Genomic DNA, 20,894 nt, shown 5'->3' with positions numbered 1-20,894 from the left:
TCTAGTTAAAATCATTACATTAAAATTAAATTACTTATCAGCTGATGTAAGCAGTGTTAGCCATCTTGCTAACTAGTGTCAGACTTTTACTGCATTCGAATAAGTGCCTACTGCCAAATTATATAGTATGTCGAAAACGGCGCGCCAAAAGAGTAGTATCCCTGAATACCAACCAAGGCTCAGTGGAAAAAATGTGAATGTGATGACATTTCTACAAAATTATTCTATAGTGCATCTTGTGCATTTTGCAACACTTATAAAGTAAGATGTCCAATAAGTGGTGGTAAAAGCGTGTTCAGTTTTATCCAAAACGGATGAACATGAATCTCGAAACGTTGGCCGTACATTGGTAGTTGTTGAATATATTGCATCAGTTTGAAATGAAATGTCCATTTAGTGGCCCTAAAATGTTAATGCTATGATTATCTGTCTTAATAATAGCATTTTAAAATAATGGACCACCTAACATTACTTGACCATAAACCAAAAGCAAACATAAGATAACAATGCATTAGCTATGCCATTTTACCTCGTTTCTTTAAACTTGTACCTGAGCACTTCACATTGCTAGTGTTGGTATACCAGGTGAGTGACAGAGCATGTTTACTATGTCCAAATAGAATAAAAAATACATATGATAAATATGAATACATATGAAGCTGTCTTTTTGATAAAAGTTTAAAAATGCATTAGTTTATAAGGTAACACTCTATTTCGAAAGTCAACTTTAGACATTCTACTAACAGTAAGTAACTTTGGAACTACCAGTCAATTAACTAGCAGTCATTAGAGTATTAGTAGACTGTCTGCTTAATAACTTCTAACACTTTATTTTGATGGGTCCACAACATACTACATACTGCATGAGTATGAGAAACTTTGCAAGTATATGTCAACTTATTCTATTAACCCTAAACCTACCCTAACAGTCTACTCTGAGAGTTAGTAAACATGTAGTTGCAAAGTAATAATAATTAGTTGACATGTAGTTGACATGTAGTTGACATGTAGTTACAAAATTACTTATTGTTAGTATAATGTCGAAAGTGGACTATCAAAATAAAGTGTAACCGTTTTACATGCTTTATGGTGTTTTGAGGTCATAACAGAATTGTGCAAGGTACCACACAAATTAAGCCTTTATTATTCAATAATTTGCCCTGTAATAGTTTTTTTGTGAAAGGGAAATACAAATAAATAAAATATTAAAATAAAAAATAAAAAAAGTTTGTGTTTTACTGCCACTACTGTTCATTTCAGCATATTGCATGTATAGATACGTTTTTGGAGTTCTGCAAAAAACAGTAAGCACTGCAACTGTTTCAAATCTTTCAGTATCAAAATGTAATGGAAAATCTATATTTTTGACAACACTACCAGACACATACTCAGGGGGTTTAGTAGATCTCTTATGAAGTCTCCCCCATTTATGCCTGGAACTGACTTGCATTTTATATCCGGCAGAGATCTGAACACACTTTATCTGTCCCTTAGCACCTTCAAATGTGGTTATAGTGATCCGATCAGTGCGTCTTGAGTGCATTTACACCCGGCTTTTAATGCAATCTGATTGTGATCCGCTTGCTAAAGTGAACAGGCATGCTAAAGGCCTTCAAGTGATTTTATACTGAGATATGTTAGCTCTTCTACACCCAACTCTAAGGGGCAGCACACCTCTAAATATCTCCGTTTGTAGGTGTTGGATCAGCACATTACTCACACCTTTTGCCCCTCTCACATCAAATTCCACCTTGGCATCTTCCCGGTTGCTTTTTGGAAGCTGTACTCATTAATTAAAGCTTGTGACAGGAAGCTTGTGTTTCCTGTGCACTCGGCTCGTGTTTTATTTTTTTCTTTTGGACCGTGTAGGTGCTTTGTAGGTTTAGTAGAGGCCTGAGGTGCTCTTATATGATGGATTACATCGCTCATGAGGACTCTATCGCCTGAAATATCCAGAGCAGCTGCTCTAGAACATTGCCCTCACAATCAATAGTGCAACAACCCAAGACATTTTATAAATGCGACAACTGCACATATAGCAGCCCCAAAAGATTCAAAAACACTTTAGCCACACTTAAAAGTGAAAGTGAAAAGTGAAGTGACATACTGCCAAGTATGGTGACCCATACTCGGAATTCGTGCTCTGCATTTAACATCCAACGTGCACACACACAGCAGTGAACACACACACACCGTGAACACACACCCGGAGCAGTGGGCAGCCATTTATGCTGCGGTGCCCGGGGAGCAGTTGGGGGTTCGGTGCCTTGCTCAAGGGCACCTCAGTCGTGGTATTGAGGGTGGAGAGAGCGCTGGACATTCACTCTCCCCACCTACAATCCCTGCCAGCCCGAGACTCGAACCCACAACCTTTGGATTACGAGTCCAACTCTTTAACCATTAGGCCACGACTAATAGCCGTCTTTGCATAATATAATATAATATAATATAATATGAATTGTATAATATGTTTTGTCCCACAATAGAAAACTACAGAGCTTTAATCATAAACTAAGCATTTAAATATCATCTTACTAGGCCATATTATTGGGAAATATAGAGCAACAACTGACATTTATTTATTTAATTAGTCTGCTATACTGTTACAAAGATCTCATTGATTTACATTACAAGCTATCATAATTTCATTTTTAAATTGGGCCATATAAAATATCAGCAAATGCACCAAATTGCATATGTTTGCTTTTTTTTTCTCCCCGATGAGCTCCACATTCTCCTGTATGTACTACACGAGCCATAAAAGCCTGATTTATCAAATACTAAAAATAAATACATAAATAAACAGATTTAATTGCATGTTTTGTTTAAAGGTTGAATAAACTGTTGTATTAAAAAAAAATAGGTTAATTTATTTGTCTAATCTCGTTTGTCAAGATTTACAGGGTTAAAGATGGGTATGATTCTTAATGAATTGCTGAATTCCATCTACTGTACAAGAGTAAACGATCTCCTGGATTTACAATTTAGCACAACAAAGCTCGAGGGATCACAGCAAACAGGTGCCACGGTACGGCAAACCCAGTAGATTCCAGTGACAAAGAGAGGGAATTCTCCACAGTAGCTTGCATGACAAGCTGCTAAACTAAATTATTTTGCAAGTACACTACAGAGGCCGCTGGGAAACGGGGCGAGATAATTTGTCCTCAAAACAGCACCACGGTGGAGTCTAATTGATGTGCAGATTTCCGTGGAATGCAGAGGAATCTTGAATGGCTGCATTTCACTTCGGCAGTTGTAGCCGGAGGACACAGATCCTTTGTTTATTCATGCGGATGTTGCGAGGGCCCATCTATATCCATTTGCTGAGAGATATGTCAGCTGGCATTGAGTAAGTCTGCAATTACGGAGGGAAACACTCCCATTCAGGGGCCTAATTATCATTATCAGTCTTATTAAATGGGAAACTGGTGTATGAATTTTACATGAGAATGTATTTTTTTTATTTTCGCACTTTGAAAAATATAACAAATATTGCAATTGTGCCTTAATCTAGAACATGTCTCGACCACCATTGGAGAAAGCCAACGAAAGAGGGAAACATCCATTTCATGCTGTTTGACACTTTAAACTGTCCTCCAAAACCTTTCCACTGGCAATCTACTATATTAAAGCAATATACACTTGTGTGATATTACTTTTTTACTAACATAAAAGTAAATAAATAAGTAAGGAAATCCAAACAGTGTTGTAAAGACTTTTTTCAGCCACAAAATCAAGATGTGCCATTACTAGCTCAAGAGATATGCCAAACCTCTGTTCCTCATTTGAAAAGATCTCTAGCACTAGAAATTATATCCATTTCTAAGACGTTATTGAGATAACAAGAAGGCAGCATGACTGTGTGATATGGATTTTACACAGAATAACAAATATATTTCCAAGCAAAGTTATGGTACAACAACTGCAACACACTTTAGACAGGCACAGTCAATGAACTTGCTGAATGAATGATCAAACGACTCATCAAAAGACAGTCACTTGTTTAATTCCTGAAATAATCATTGTTGCTTGAATCAGTTGACTCTCTCTCTCTCTATTATAGAGAACGATGATAGGATGATGCTTCATATACATTTCAATGAATTGATAGTATGAATAATCCAATGATCCACTCATATAGTCACATGTTTCCTTCCTGAATAAATTAGTGCTGTTGTATGAATCAGTTGAATGAATGATTCGATGACTTACCCATGCAAAACACTTGATTTATTCAAAAATGAGAATTAAAGATTGAAAGAATGATTCAATGACTCACTCATAAAGACAGTCACTGGTTTTGTTCCTGAATTAATCAGTGTTAGTTACATACTTTGTTGTTACGTACCTAAATTAATCAGTGTTTTTAAATGAATTGGTCGAATGGATGATTTGAAGGATTCACTCATAAAGACAGTCAGTTGGCGTCTTCACTTTCTGATGTAACCTGTAGAAAGAATCACTGAAATATCTCCACGAATGCCCAGACTGACAAAAAAAAAATAATTAAGCATCAGCGATTTCACAAAGCTGATGCTGAATGGTCATCAAAGATGATTTTTGCCCACAGACTGCTGTAGGCATGGCCTCTACTGAACCAGGCCTGCAGGGACTAACTGCTGAAATGAACCAGCCAAACTCTGACCCGTTGCCTAAAGATGTAATCTACAGCACATTTTATAGCCTATTTTATGATAGCAGTCCGTTTTTCCCCAAACAACTTTTCAATTTCAATCTCAATCCCTTTACTTGTTACACATTTATGATTCCAAAGCAATCCCATACGTATAATGAATTTGCAGTATTATATTGGTTTACACTGCAATGCATTTTCTGCGTATCCTATTTAGTGTCTAGAAGGGCTGAAATTGATAGTACTGAATTCTGGGCCAGCTGTGCCGAAACAAATACATGAACCCTTTTTGTGTTGCGATGCCTATTTTCAAATCACAATTTAATCCATTTATTAACATGGAATGGGTAGTTTTGTACTATGCAATTTTCCTTTTCTTTTGTTGTGCTATGCAGAACAATCACCTGATGAAAGTCTGGGCATCCATCAAATGTTTAATGCTTTTGCATCCAACTGCTAATGAAAAAATCCATTATTCCAATGCTGGGCTTCACATCTATTTTCTAATGACTAAACCAAAGCAAAAGTGCAAATTGAAAGCAAACATAACTCCATGAGAAAATCTACATGGTGGTGCAAAAACTGTTAAAGGGCATTTATTCAGTTTTATGTCATTCCATACCTTTATGATTTTGTTTCTTCTTATGTTTGCGCTGCTCTTTTTCATACAAACAAAATGAATGGTGGGTTATCAAAGTACCTCATACAAATTCCGCTCTATATCCTATGCCGTCTAAAGTTATGCAATAGTTTCTATAGACTAATATTGTACACAAATCATGGCTATGTTTATGATACTTTTAGCTTGATCGCACCATTCACTTTTATTGCATGGCTAAGAGAAGTGTGAATATTCTGCTAAACTTTTATTTTACCCAAAAGAAAGAAAGTCACTTGGCTTTGGAACAACATGAGGGTGAGTAAATGATGACTGAATGTACATTTTTGGGTAAACGACTCCTTGAAGACAGAAATAAATGGATGGTCTGCTGTAAACAAAAGACAGTCAAGGTCCTTGTCATCCGTAACAAAAGAAAGTCTACAATTCAATTGTAAGAATGTTTAGTGTGTTATCATGTGACACAGTGCATCATCACAGCACCATTTCACTTCCCATTAAAATCACAATTATGAGATGTGTCATGAGACGATTCATTCTGTATTCCACATCGCACCTACTGGAGCATTTATATACATCCTTAGCACATGTCCACTCAGTGTCTGAACACATCACTGAGACATAACTCGCGAGACCTTTGTAAGAAGTATTCCTGAAGGCCCAATAAATGTTTATCGTGACATCATGATGTGAACTGAAATGGCAGTTTGAGAGAAATGCCCATCATGAAAGGTCATTCTGATTTCTTGCTTAGTGTGACAGGAGCTTCTACAATATATATTTCCTCTAGTCAATGACCTAATGCAGGGGTTTTCAAACTTTGTTTGATGCCGAGTACCTCAACAAACATAATACAGATCCCTTTGCTAGGAAACCCTTTACTAAAACATTTATATAATTTAATGTAGAAAGTCCTATTTATATTGTGTGAAAAAATATTAAGCATGGTTTTATAACAACATCATGCTATTTTCTAAATTGCCTATTATACACATTATAATTATTATAATGAAAAAAGAAAAAAAAAATCAATCTAAAGCAGTCACAATAAAATTATGCTTTCTGACCAGCTTTTAAAATAGTAAAATATTAATTTGATCAAATTCTGTAAAGTGTTAAAAATGTGAAAAAAAAAGAATAATATCTTTTAAATAGCCTTAAAAATAAATTTTCCAATGGGTATCATAGCGCATTTGTGACTAAGCCTGATTTGTGTAGAAAAGAAGTGTGTCATTGCGCTACAAAGAATGACACTGGCTTTATTTAAATATGACTGGCACAGTGCTACACCAGTACATTCTGTCATTCTTCAGAGTGCTCAAAAACTTTGTGTGCGCTTATTTACGAGAGTGACAACTGCATTCTACGACTAAATTAACTCTTGCAAAATTCAGCCAGTGACAAGCATATTTATATAAAATCCACATAATGTGTACGAAGAGGTCCTTTGGTAGCACTTTATTTTACAGTCCTGTTACTCATGTACATACTATGTTCTTATTTAAGCAATTACGATAACTAGGTAAAAATTAGGTACTTACCCTGAACCTACCCCTAACCCTAACCCATGTAGTTCCCTTATATTAACATGTAAGTACACATACTGTAAAATAAAGTGCAACTGGTACTTGCCTTGAGTCATTCACTGATTTTGATACCGTGTCTGTAGTTTCTCCCAACAAAACTGCATTTTTGAGGAAACCAATACTGTACGCTACAGTTCCGAAAGGCTATTTCTGCCAGATGTTACATTGAAAACCAAAACTTTATAAGCACAAAACAAAACAAAGTAATCATCAATACTACTTTAGTTAAAATTTGGGGATATTCTGTGGACATACTGTAGACACGCTAGTCATATTCAAAATTAAGACCAGGGTTTTTGCACAGCACGCTGAGACCTTTATCCAGCCTCTCAGGTTTCTCATTTAATGATTAGAAAAGCATGTACACAGTGGTATTATTGGAGAATGAGACATCAATGCTATCAGTATGCATTTTTTATGACCGTTAGTGACATTTGAAATGTTATTTGAAACACTGACCCACTACATTCGTAGCTCAATAATTGAAGCCACTGCACATTCGCTCTTCGAATCCAAGGACACCAATACCTTCTCTTTTATAAATGAATGACAATGATGAAGGCCTCAGAAATGCTTGACCCTCCACATAAAAATGCTGCCCCTTCAAGTTCCAAGGCCAAGCAGGAAGGACGAGCAATCCCAGCACCACTGAGTGTTTTGCGAGCGCTCCAGCTCCGTTAGAGTTATTGTACCATCCGAGTCGCATCTATTAAGGTGTGATTCATCACATAAGTACAGAAGGCCTCCGCTGCCTTAGCTGTTTTTTGCGGGCGGGGAAGATGCATGACTTGCCCTGAAGGTGCAGCCGAGCGCAGATGCAGTTGGGCAGCTTTGATTAAGAGTGTCTTAGCCAAGGGAAGGACATAGGTGAAGTGCTTCACCTGCGCATTCCGGCGGAGAGCCTCTCGTGCAGTTAATTATCATCCTGTCTCAGCAGAAAATTCAAATTACGGGCTGTAGATTGGTGCGGTTCGAGATCACTGGAAGACCGGCTGAAAGTGAGGCAGTTTGAGCTTGGCTAGGGGTGCCAAAATAATTTTCAGTCTTTTAGGCGCAGCCCACCAAGCCGTTTAGCTGCCGAATTGGTGATGCCTCCCACAAAACGGCTGCCAAGCAAACACTGCGTACATCAGGCGCAGAATGAATAAAGACTGCCATCAGCCGTGCTTGTGTTACGGGTGACTAACCTCTCGCTGAACTGGCGCTCATTCCGCATGAGACCCCGACTATATGGTTATTTGCAAATGCAGCTGCCACAAAGCAATTCATCCTGACTCTACCACCTGTGGCTCTGAGACAACCTTCGGGACTTTTCTTTTCCTCTCCAGCCTTCCGTCTCTGCTTTTTCTTTCATTTCCAGTCGACCGGAGAATGCTACGCTACTTGCATTTGCAATCTGTGCTAACGAGAGGCGCAAATCCAATTTAGTATGCTAATGCGCTTAGATGCGTGTATGTCTCTGAGGAGTGTTTCTCAACAACAAGGTTATGCAAATGCCGAAGAGCACGCCGAAGGGGACGTGGCGCCCTCACAATGGATGTGCAACATTAAGCAACGTAGGCAAAAACAAGCTTTTAGGGCACTGTAGTCCTTTTAGCCCGGCTGTTCTGGGATTGCATATCGGGGCGGCTGACATTGACGTGTACCGGCGACAGGTGATGCGTGCATGTCTGTGAAGTATGGAAAAATGCCTGAAGTGACAGCCGGGTGTTTGGCTCCCCCGCTTGCCCCACAGGAATCTGCTATTAAAGAAGCTACAGCCCATTCTGGAAGAGGACCATTGATTCGGTTAATTTTATGCTGGAAAATGATTTCCCCGATGGGCAGTTTAACCAGAGTGCATTGTATGAGGAAAAAGTGCTCTAAAGCAAAAGATAAACCACCTCATGCTCTCTGTTTAATGCAGATGTTTTGGAATTCATGACACTTTTGATTTGGCCCTAAAGGCCCCTTGTGTAACGAGAAAGAAGAAGAGTGAATGAGGCATATAAACTACACATATAAGTCAGACGTCTCATTAAATCGGCTTCACATGGCATAAAAGCACTAATATAGACAACTGACCCGCTTGCCACGCTACTGAAAAACGGCCACATATCCTTTCAAGCCTGATTTGCTGGCACATCCATTATTTCTAGCCTCTGAGATATTGATGGACTTTTTCCTGGTTTGGGATTCAGAGCTTCAAAAAATCTCACAAGTCCAGCTGTTTTGTACCTTGTCACACATTTACAAGCCTCTCTCTAAGGGAAATGATGGCTAACATGGCATTTGAAATTACAAACTGACATTTGTTATTTGAAATTTTAATATTGTTTCCATCTAAATTATGGAAAACACTGTCGCATTGTAGGGAATGGGCAATCCAATAAATTTTCCATCAGCCAGCTAAACCCTGCCCCCTCAGTTGCTGTTGCTTCTGTGTCTCTGCAATGCTTTCTTGAGTAATGATCGGAACAAGTGAAAAGGTAGTTCACCCAAAAATTGTCATCATTTACTCACCTTCATGTTTTTCCAAAGCCATAATACTTTTGTTCAACATTAATATATTTTGAATGAAATTTGGGGGTTTCTGTCCCCCCACTATAAGTCTATTCACCCAAAACTCGCTTCAAAATCCAAGTCTTGCTTGACTGCTTTACATGATGAACAGATTCAAATGAGGTCTTTATTCATTGCATTTAACATTACAGCATTTAAATTTGATCATAGAAGCCCAAGTGTGCACATCATTCTCGCGTACCATACTAGTACGTTTGAGCTTCCGCAAGAACCAATGAGATTTGTTCGCGGATGAAGCAAGTATGGTTAAACTTTTGTATATGTTCCCTGATCGATTGTTTATACATGAATGAAAGCATAAGTCATATAAAGTATTTGTCTCAACAAAAGACTAGAATTAAACAACACATACGATATGTATTTATTTTGCATTCTCTTTTGGCATTGAGTTTTGCCTGAAAAGACTTTCAATGGAGGGACAGAAATCACACAGTTTTCAAAATTAATAAATAAATAAACTTTCTGAAGATGACTGAAAGTCTTAAAGTTTGGAACGATGTGAGGGTAGGGAAAACCTGTTTGCGGTACGATTTAATTTGACTATACATTACTTAAATGTAAATAAAATTATAAAGAATACAATTTTAAAAAGTTAAAACCATTTTTACATTTTCTGTGAGCATTTGTTATGCAATTGCAAAGGTGTTCTGCTTTACTGTTACGTAGCATGTTGTTAGGCGGTTTCACCTAACATGGTAAAAAAAAAAAAAAAAAACACCCCAGGTTTCTATAACAGCCTCTAAATATGGCTCAGGTCCCAACTTTAATGTAAGTCTATGGGTTTCTGTCTCCCATTTATCATATAGCCCAGAATAAAATGCCTGATGGCTTAGTAATGGCACATCTCACCTAAACAAACCGTGCATGGGTAACATGTTGGATTTTAATCTTAAACATCAGGTAAGTGAACAGCAAAAATGTGTATGCTATCTCACAAAATGTTTTAAAATATTGTGACCTACATTTTTATTTATATCGCCCCTCATGCCAGCTGAAGCTACAGTAATTTTTTTAAGACATGAGCTAAAATGGTAAAAGAATGTCTTCATTTAATTTATTAAAAAAGAGACTTCATGTCATGGTATTGATTCATCAATTCAGATCACCAAGAGTGGTGCTTGGCATCCAGCCTAGTTCTGCTGTGCAGATGATGGGGATTTAGGGAGCAGGAATGTGTGTGTGTGCATATGTGTGTGAAGTGCGTGTAATATCTCACCATCTGTTTTGAGAGTCAGAGGCGTCGGTGGGCTCAGGACCCTGGCGTTGGTCACAGTGTTCTTCACTTGGCACACGTAGCTGCCCACGTCCGAGGGCTGCACCTTGGAGATGTACAGATTTCCCGTTTCCTGCGAGATGAATCGCCGGCTGTCCTCTGCCACGAACGAGGGAAGCTCATTGAACACCCAGCTGTAGATGATCTCTGCCGGGGCAGAAGGAGAGCAAGCAGATGAGCTGCTAGAACAACGCACATGTCCCTAAGGAAACCCCTGTCTGAATCTGCATTGTAGCATGCTGACCTTGTCAGAGCGAGGACTCGTAGGAGGGGGAGTCTGGGAGCTGATGTGTAGGTGATATGGATTAATTCACTGCTTTCTACTACAGGGTTCAGGGCAACCATAACCTACATGTTATAAAAATGTACAGAGAGACGGTTTCATGTCTGCATACTGTACCGAACTGCATAGGAATGAGGAAAGTAACCCCTGTGTCCAGACCAGTCCCCACACGATAAAGCAGAAAATGATAAATCACATCTCTTCTATCCTAATTTTTGTTCTGACCCAAGTCCATCTTAAATAAAGTCCAAGCTTGTAGTTTCAGGAGCTTGGGCTGACCTCAAATGAGATGGTCTCAACCTTTTATAGAAACTACAGTCTCAGATTTGGACTTTCTGGATTTTGAATTGTGTTACACAGTACAGATTTTTTAATGTTTTTGAAAGAAGCCTCTTATGCTCAAAATACAGTAAAAATAGCAATATTGTGAAATATTATACTTTAACGGTACTTACACTTTATATTTAATTGTTTCCATTTTTATCTATTTTAAAATGTAAATCATTCATGTGAAGAAAAGCTGGATTTTCTGAATCCATTACTCCAGTCTTCAGCGTCACATGATCCTTCAGAAATCATCCTAATATTTAAGTCAACACTTTAAGCATGATTTAGTATAAACAACTAATAATTGAAAAGGGGATCTTTTTACAGAAATATCGGTAACACTTTACAAAAAGTTAACATTAGTTAACTACATTAGTTAACATGAACTAACAATGTTAAATCATTCAAAAGCAGTTTTTAATCTTAATTTCAACATTTACCAATAGATTTTTACAATCTTAAAATTGCATCTGTTAGTAATATTTATTGGACCTAAGCTAAAAATGAACTGACAATGAACAGTTTTATTTGTATCAACATTAACAAACTTTAACTAAAGTATTATTGTAAAGTGTTTTGTAAAATATTGTAAAGTTCATTAGAAGCACCTGGTATTTCACAGACTGTAAAACTAAAAAAAAGGCCCTGCTTTTTGTTCCATCACATTTACATCATTTGACCGCAAGGCAACACCCAAAATGTCTTCATAACCAATCACGATATTAAAAATTATAGTTCTGAAGTTGGAAAAAAAGTCATGCAATCATTATGTTTTTGTGATCAATCATTACTGTCACTTCCGAGTACCCGGGCACATTTCTTATTCCGTACAGATACGCAGAGGAATGAAGTATTCTTTATCATGTCACATTGAGCTAGAAACCAAATGACAAAAGACAGGCTGTCAACAGAACAAAATTATGTGTGTTTTTCTGTAACTCTGAAGCAGTCATATTATGCCATATAAATCCAGGAGATATGAGAGAGCGGATTACTACTCTGATCTCATGCTGTTTGCCTTATGTCGACTATATCGTAGTCACATAGACTTTCTCGCCACAGAAAAGAAGAAAAGAATGAGAGAGAGAGAGAGAGAGAGAGAGAGAAACTTCATCGTGGTCCAAATTAATTTCCCCAAGACCAATTTATTCACCAAATAATTAAAGTATGAATTTCATAGACCATTGATTTCTTTTGCATAGTAAATACAGGTGCTGCGCTCCCGTTGATTAATCACTGAAGGATTGCCACTCTTTAAAGAGATTCCAGTTCAATTTTTCATGCACAAGGGCTAATGTCACCTGAGTAAACAATGAATATTTATCTCATAAATAAAATTCAAAAGGACTCTCATGAAAGGCGTCCTCATAAAGCGTCAAACAATATAAATCACAATATTTCTAGCTGACGGCCTCAGTGCCTGCGGCTTCTGATACTGTTTTTTGAGTTCATGCACTGGGTTTGCACAAAGAGTTACGACTGTCAGCGACTGAGTAAAAGGTGAAGTTATTGTCCAAGAGGCACTGAATCAGAATGGAATGAAAATTCATGATGACTACGATCGGAATAGTAGTGCTTTATTTCTGAAGTATGAAGTACAATTCATTTTGCATTTATAAGGTAACAGGCATGTGTGGCTGAAGTACATTTTCCATTTCAGTATGAGAGTGCTTAAATACACAGAAGAAGCAGTATTACACAGATAATGAGCATTATTTGCACTTTATTTAGTTTTTACTAGCTCACCATATGCTTCCTGTCTTACTGGAATGTGAAAAACAGAGAACAAAATCACACTTTCTGTTTATTTTATTCCAGACAGAATCGCACATCACGTCATAAATGCAATTTCCGACCACATACTGTTGGAAATTCCCAGAAGAACTTGAAAACGGAATTAAATGGAGCAAAGATAAGAGTACACAGTCATTTGAATTTTTAGTGTAACGTCAGCGTTCCACGCATTCATCAAGGTCAGGAACCAACAACGCCTCCTCTACACTTTGAGTGGTAAAACAACAGCGATCGTATTGAAAGTAATATCCTGTTTACATCTCAGTGATCTCAAATTATTTTCAATTACTTCCAGTTTTAAAGTCATCTACCCATATTAATGTGGATGAAACCTCCTACAAGCAATTCAGGCAAATGAAAGACAAATTAACCTCAAAGCCGTCCTACGAGTCCTAAAATAAATTCCCTGCAGTTCTTCCCATTCCACGCATATCAAATCCAAACTGTTAATCCTCCAAGCAAACATTTAATAGTTCCTTCTCATAACCGAATGATGTTCGTACAGGCCTTACAGTCAATGTGTTAATTTAAAAAAGTTAAAATAAAAAGTTGAAATAGAACAAATAAAGTTGCATGCTGATTGGCTGCTTTTTGTTCACTGCCGGTTCTAATTCATACACTTATATTTTCATTTATGTTAAATTTTAGTTTAGTAAAGAAATTCATGTATGTACACAGTTTACATTTATCTACAAAAATACCGTCAAGCATTTAAGTAGAACCATTCCACATATTCAGTCCAGACTCCTGATACAGCATAACACTTACATCTGGGTTCAAAATAAATTGCTTGCTATTGCTAAATGTTTGCTTATATGTTGATCTCATCAGATTCTTAAAGCTTGGTGCCGTTCAGAAGGTACGCAGCTCTGAGCCTGATGGGAAATCAGTATTGGCATTTAAAGATAAATCATTGTGTGACCTCGTAGCCAATGAACGATGTTAATTTTCTTCACATCAGCTTTCCGCGCTAGTCAAACAATTGCAGAAAATCAATAGACTAAAAACAGCCTTGTCTCATGTAAATAGGTTGCTCGGTTTCTAAGTTTCTTAGTTCTGGTACAATGCTACAGCTCTGCCTCCTACACACTCTTGAAGAGCACAAAATCATTTACCTATATATATATATATATATACAGTAGCAGTAAAGGTTTGGACACACTGGACTGGATTTATGTTTCTCATGAACACTTAATGCTTAAACAATGGACAAGAGTTATGTAGAAAATATAAACTAGCTACATACTTTAAAACACATATTTTATATATATCAATAAGACTTTTTGAAATAAAACTATTCTTAAATTTGGCAAGAATGCAATACATTGACAAAAAAGGTAACTGTAAAGACTTTTTTTTGCTACAAATTAATTCCATTGCAAATAAACATTCTTTTAAATATTCTGTTCATCAAAGAATCATAAAAAAAATGTATCACAGTTTCCATAAAAATGAATGAATGAATGGTTACACTTTAGAATAGGGAACACCTATTAATATTAATTAAGAGATTTCCCTCAATAAACCGTTAATTTGCTGCTTATTAATAATTAGTAAGGTGATTGCTAAGTTTAGCTATAATGGATCTAAAATAAGGTCAGAATAAGGTATTATTATGTGCTTTTTTATAGTACACATTCACTTATGCTTACATAATTGACATGAGTTATGTGGAAAACCAACTAGCTACAAATTTATTTTACTTTATTATTACTCTAAAATAGTCATTAAACGGTACATATATCAGTAAGATTTTTTAAAGAAATTGGTATTTCTATTTAGCAATTACATTGATCAAAAGTGACAGTAAAAACAGTTATTTTAAATTGTAATATCTCACAAAAATACTGTATTTTTTTATTTTTAATGCAGACATAGTGAGAATAAGAGACTTATGTTCATACATATAAAATTTCATTTCATATACAGTATACATATATATATATATATATATATATATATATATATATATATATATATATATATATATATATATATATATATATATAAATAACAGGGTTCTCCTCCACTTTTCCATTAGAGGACAACTGAGGAGTGAGATTTGAGACAGGCCACTAAAGCGCTCCCTCATGCTGCCTGTGTCTGCGTGAAATAATTGTCTGAGTGCGATTTCTTTTCATTTCTAATGATCCGGTAAATTTGAGCCTTGATGCTGATGCTTGTCTGGAAACAAACTGCATCGACCAGTTGGAGACGGATAGCTTGACACACAAGGACCGTAATTTCCCATATGGAACAGGAAGCCCAGTCAGTTCTGATGCAAATCACTCTGGCAAAGTCCTTTGATGTTATTCATCGCTATTGTCCTGAAGAAAATCAACAGCACTGTGGCACTGGATTTGGAAGGAAGCGTCAAATAGTGTTTCTTCTCAAAGTTCACCCGGGAGGGCACAACAGAAAAGAATCACACTTCGCGTTTGCAGAGTTATAAAATAATGGCATTATGATTATCAGATGACACATGCTAAGGAGAGCCGGGCTGAACTAAGTGAAACAGAGCTGCTGATGATATCCACCAAACATAAAGATATCCAACGAGGGGAGGGGTGGGAAGAGATAAGGACTAAGCTGAAACTGTGTCAGCACAGGCCGGGATTTATTTAGCTTAGAATGGAGTGTTTGGTGAATTTAGACCTGCGCTAATACCACTGAAGCTCTCTCTCGGCTCCTTATCATGGTGTAAACAGTATTGGTCACGCTCACGCTTGTATGGTGCAATAATGACCTCTGTCTGTTTGCAATCGCACATCTGGACATAGTCCAACATGGTTTGGAAAGATGCAACAGTCAAGTTGCCAAACGCTTTTGAAGTAACATCAGACCACTATACTAACGGGGATTAAATAGGACGAGATTTTGCAATGCTGTTATTTTTCCAGTTATAAATGAATAGTTCACCCTGAAGTTAATTCCGTTATGAAAAGTCATGTTTTTAGTCTTTTTATAGTGCATTTCATCCTTTTTTGAACTTGACATCTATGAAATGCACTATGTATATTGCATTATAAAGTAGTTTTAATGTATTAATTATGCTGTGTAATGCACCTTATAATGCATTGTACAATCTCATGAATAATTGTAACCACAGTTAATATATTATAACACTATTTTAAATTTGGTTACAATTATAAGATATAATGTACAATGCATTACAATGCACATTATGACTAATTATAATGCACTATGCCCTTTAAAGGATTCATATGATGCGATTTCAAGTTTTCCAAGTGTTACAAGCGGTTTGTGCATATATAAAATCCGTGAAGTTGCAAAGACTAAAGTCTCAAAACCAAAGTTTTATATGCAGTGAAAGAAGGCGGAACTATTATTCTTGCCGTATTGTTGTTGCTGCCGCCGGTTGTGAAAGCGAAACTACTTTGTTTGGGCTTCCAAAAGAGGAAACAACTTAAGTTGTATTTACAACACTGTTCCAGAACAGTTCAACCCAAATATTAGAGTGTGTGCAGCGCATTTTACAGAGGACTATTTCCTGAACTTGGGAGCAGCCTGCCAGCTATGCACAAAGGCTGTTTCTATAAATTGGGACAATTCCAACTTTGCAAGGACAGTCTGGCACTTCTGACTCACAGCCTGAAAGTACGTTTTCTTCTTTAAAGAATTGGTCACACTTTATAGTATAGGGGTGGGAGAAAAAAATCGATTCTCTGATGTATCACGATTCTCTCTTCAACGATTATGAATATTTCAGAATTGATTCTGAGCATGGGTTTTTTTCCCGCATATGGCCCGTGTGCTAGAGATGTGGCGGGCTTCATTGCACAGAATTTGTGCTGTGAGACCACATTGTTTGAAAGTGTGTGCTTCCACCCGCCATGTTTTCCTTTAGATATGCTTTAGATTTGCTTTCATTTATACCGTTTGTAATGCAGTACTATTAGATGCATGAAACTCGCACACTGACAGACTTTCACGTGCGCTTTGTGTTTGTTTGTCCTGAAGCTCAATTGCAGCTGGGGTTAAATGCACTTGCATTTTTGAATGCTTTCATACGAAATTGATGTACACACAGTCAGTTATGTTTTCAGAGCAGGACAAAACATCTGATATATCGAAATAGATCTGTGCATTAGTGTGAATGCAGCCTGTTAAAGCGGCCACTGTCTATGATCTCATCAGTAATAAACAAAGGGCAATAATGCTGAGGAAAAAAGAAAAACCCATAACTATTGTCTGTAAACTTTCGGATACTTAAAAGAACACTTATTTTAAATAAGCAATTGTTTTAAAAAGTAGCCTGCATATATAATAATAATAATAAAGCAAATTTTGCACAAAACAAACTTGATTTAAAATGTATATGGAAATGTAGCCATGTGCAGTAATATTGAAAACTGAGAATGTGATGCATCGTGATATTGAGTTGATAATTATAGTTGTAATTGAATTGAATCGTGAAATCAAGATTCACACCCCTACTTTTAAGATGGCAGGACTGACACACACAGATTCCAACTATAAAAAAAAAAAAAAAAAGATAGAAACTGCAATTTTGGTTAAGATGTAAAATTGTAAAGATTTATTTGCACAGCAGAAGAATTAATTAGGGAAAAAATGTAGATCAAGAATCGTTTTGGAATCGGATCGTGACTCTGAGAATCAGAATCGGATAGGATCATGAAGTGCCTGACGATTACCACCTCTATTATATTAGGTGGCCTTAACTACTATGTACTTACATATGCACAATATACTTATTGTGGTCATATTGTATTGCAAAACACTTTTGCTGCTATTGGGGTGAGATATGGGTAAGCTCAGGGACAGGTTTGGTGGTATGGGTAGTTTTAAGGGTGGGTTAAGGTCTAAGGGATGGGTCAAAAGTGTAATTATAAATATAGTTATGGAAATTAATTACAGCTGTAAATACATATAGGTATTTAAAAAATATATAAGTACAGTGTAAAAACATATATGCACACAATAAATGCATTGTATCAAATTATTAATTTAAATATAAGTACATAGTAAGGCCACCTAATATAAAGTGGGACCAAAGAATTTGCCACAGACAATTCAAACATGAGTTTTGAGCAGTGCAGAGTAGCACTTGCTACTTTATTGTTTCTCCGATCACAAATGCAGACATGGTAATGGTAATAAAAAGACAGTATAAGTCTTTATAATCAGTAATTATGTCCCCACTGGATGCAACAAATGCCTCGTTTATAATGGGTTTTATTGTTTTTGTCTCGTTGCGCCGGGACACGGCATCACAATATGGTGAGGGGCGTAACATTTCCGTCACACGCTTGAGGTATTTGGCCAATCACAACTCACTTGATAGCTGGCCAATCAGAGCACACCTCGCTTCTCAGAGCGATGAGTTCTTTCTTTGTTTTTGAAATTTACAACATTGTAAACATATTTTTTGAAGTTATACTTTTCTTATTAATAGTATTATTCTTGTAAAATTGAGTACATTAATACTACATTTAATACTATTTTAGTCTATTTCAAAATTTCACTGTTAATTCTGTTACTTGCCATTTCTTTCTAATAGTTTTTGAAATTTACTACACTGTAAATGCTGTAAATAAATATTATTGGAATACATTTTACATGGAAATACTATTTCAGTCTGTCTACATCAAATTCATTGTAATACTTGCCATTTTTTTTATTATTTGCGAGTGCAGCAATTTTTAAGTGAAAACTGTTTCAAAGTAAATGCTCAATGCATGAAAACTAACAGCATACAGATTTAATACAAGCTGAGGGTATTGAGATTTTTTAAAAGTGAGCTATCCCTTTAAAACAGTCTTCTTCGTTAAGGGACTGAGCAGACAGGAAGAGAGGAAGCTGGATGAGGTTACTCTGGGTCTCTGGGAGCACTAAATGTTCTAAAAATGGCCATCTCACCACAAGCCTTTCATCTGATAGTGCTTGTTCAACTGTCCTGTCTGTATCCTTCTCTTCCCAATCGCTTTGTCTCACTGCATCCGAGTTCATTTAACCTGCAATTACAGGGACTGGTGCAAGACAAGCAGAGACTGAAAAACGACTGAAGAGAGAAAGGTGAGATTAACTTATTGAAAAGACTAGTTTAGATCAGCAAGAGTCCAGGCTGGTTTATGCTGGTCTAGCTTGAACTTAACTCTAACATTAGTTCTGGTAACAAGTATATTTTTATTTCCATGGTCTAGGTGAAATGCTAAAACAAACAACAACAAAAAACTAAATCCAAGCATTGATATTTGATGTGTAACACACAGCTATGTGAAGAAGAATTGTGGACCAATAAGATTCAATCTAACAGCACAGTACAACAAAGAGAGAAGACAAGTGCATGACAAAATGTCTTCTTATTCCTGGTTAGAACAAAAACTAACATGGACAGCTTTACGAGTTTGTCACTTTTGTGTGTCATGTCAATACACAAACAAGTTACACTTCTTAACATATAACGAACATCCGAACACAAAGACATAAAAATGCTGTGTGAGTGTATTCAAACAAATGAAAGCAAATTATATATTTATGCTCTTTATGCTTACACAATTTTCTATTTTAATATATTTAAAAAGATGTATTAATATAATGGTGAAGCTGATTTTCAGCAGCCATTACACTAGTCTTCAGTGTCACAAAATACCCATTAATAATGTTGAAAGTAGGGATGCACAATATTAGATTTTTGCCCATATCCGATATGCCGATTTTATAAAAAAAAATAAATCATATTGCCCGATAGCCGATACCGATATTCAAATATTTGCTTTTGTTTTGAAACAACACCAAGTCTCTCCTGTGCAGAGATTATAAATGTATTATTTTTAACCTTGGTTAGTTAAACTTATTCGTTAGAACTAATAAACATTAGTAAAGGTGCTTTATTTTATTGTATTTTTTAATGAGAGTACATTGAAAGCTTTGAAAGTAACTATAATAAAATCAATCTCTGCTGTTTTATTTATTTATTTTAGACAGATGCAATTGAAACCTTAACATTTTATTTGCGGGTTTAACATCAACAAATGGTCTAAAGCAAAAGAGCTGTAAAAATTCTAAAAATCTTTAGAGCTCCTTGTATTTATATTTTCATAATCCATTTGAAAAAAAAAGTTACATATTAATGAATAAATTCGTATATAAGTGTCATGTTTGTGATTTTTATTCATGCAAGCTATAGCTTCTGACCTTTAAATCAAAACAAACTTGTGATTTATGACATCAATTACTGCTTTATTTATTCAGAAACACAAGTATCTTAATGTTATTTGTGCATTTTACTTTTTATTTTATTACAAATAGTTCAATGTTTACATTTTAAACTTTTATCGGCCGATTCTGATAACGTTCCAATAATATTGTGCATTCCTAGTTGAAAGGAGGAGTGTTGCTTAATATTTGTGTGGGAACCGTGATACTTTTTTTTCAGGATTCTTCAATAAATAGAATGTTAAAAAGAAAAGCATTTATTTGATATATAAATGTTTTGTAAAATTATAAATGCCTTTACTTATAGCACTAACTTGTGGTTATTTTTCACAAATTTGGTACACAGCCTCTTGTCCAAAATTTGCAGATAAATAAGCCTACCAAATCTCCTCATTATGAGTCATTCACAGTTGCAATTATTGGCTTCTGAATTTGGATTGTCTGTTGTCTATTTTAGTTGATTTGCTGATATTTCTAGGATAAGCATGCACCAAAAAAAATGTGACTTCTTCATTTAAACAGCTTGATCTGTGATGATTCGTTTTAGCTGCAGCACCACCTGCACTTGCTTTCAAATGAGGCATGAAATTGGCCGCTTTCATAGTATGGAACCTACA

At 36.1% G+C, this 20,894-nt stretch overlaps 1 protein-coding gene across 1 annotated transcript in view; it reads right to left on the bottom strand.

The window, feature by feature from the left end:
* cntn5 (contactin 5) overlaps positions 1–20,894 on the bottom strand; it is a gene marked incomplete at its 5' end in the record, with an annotated part of 143,570 nt that overhangs the window by 94,013 nt on the left and 28,663 nt on the right. The window contains one exon of the mRNA XM_079373669.1: positions 10,617–10,820. Coding sequence (XP_079229795.1) covers positions 10,617–10,820 — 204 coding nt within the window. The remainder of the gene's footprint in view (positions 1–10,616; positions 10,821–20,894) is intronic.

This window comes from Barbus barbus (assembly GCF_936440315.1).
Source record: "Barbus barbus genome assembly, chromosome: 23".
NCBI lineage: Eukaryota > Metazoa > Chordata > Actinopteri > Cypriniformes > Cyprinidae > Barbus > Barbus barbus.
This window is presented reverse-complemented; position numbering and strand designations above follow the sequence as displayed.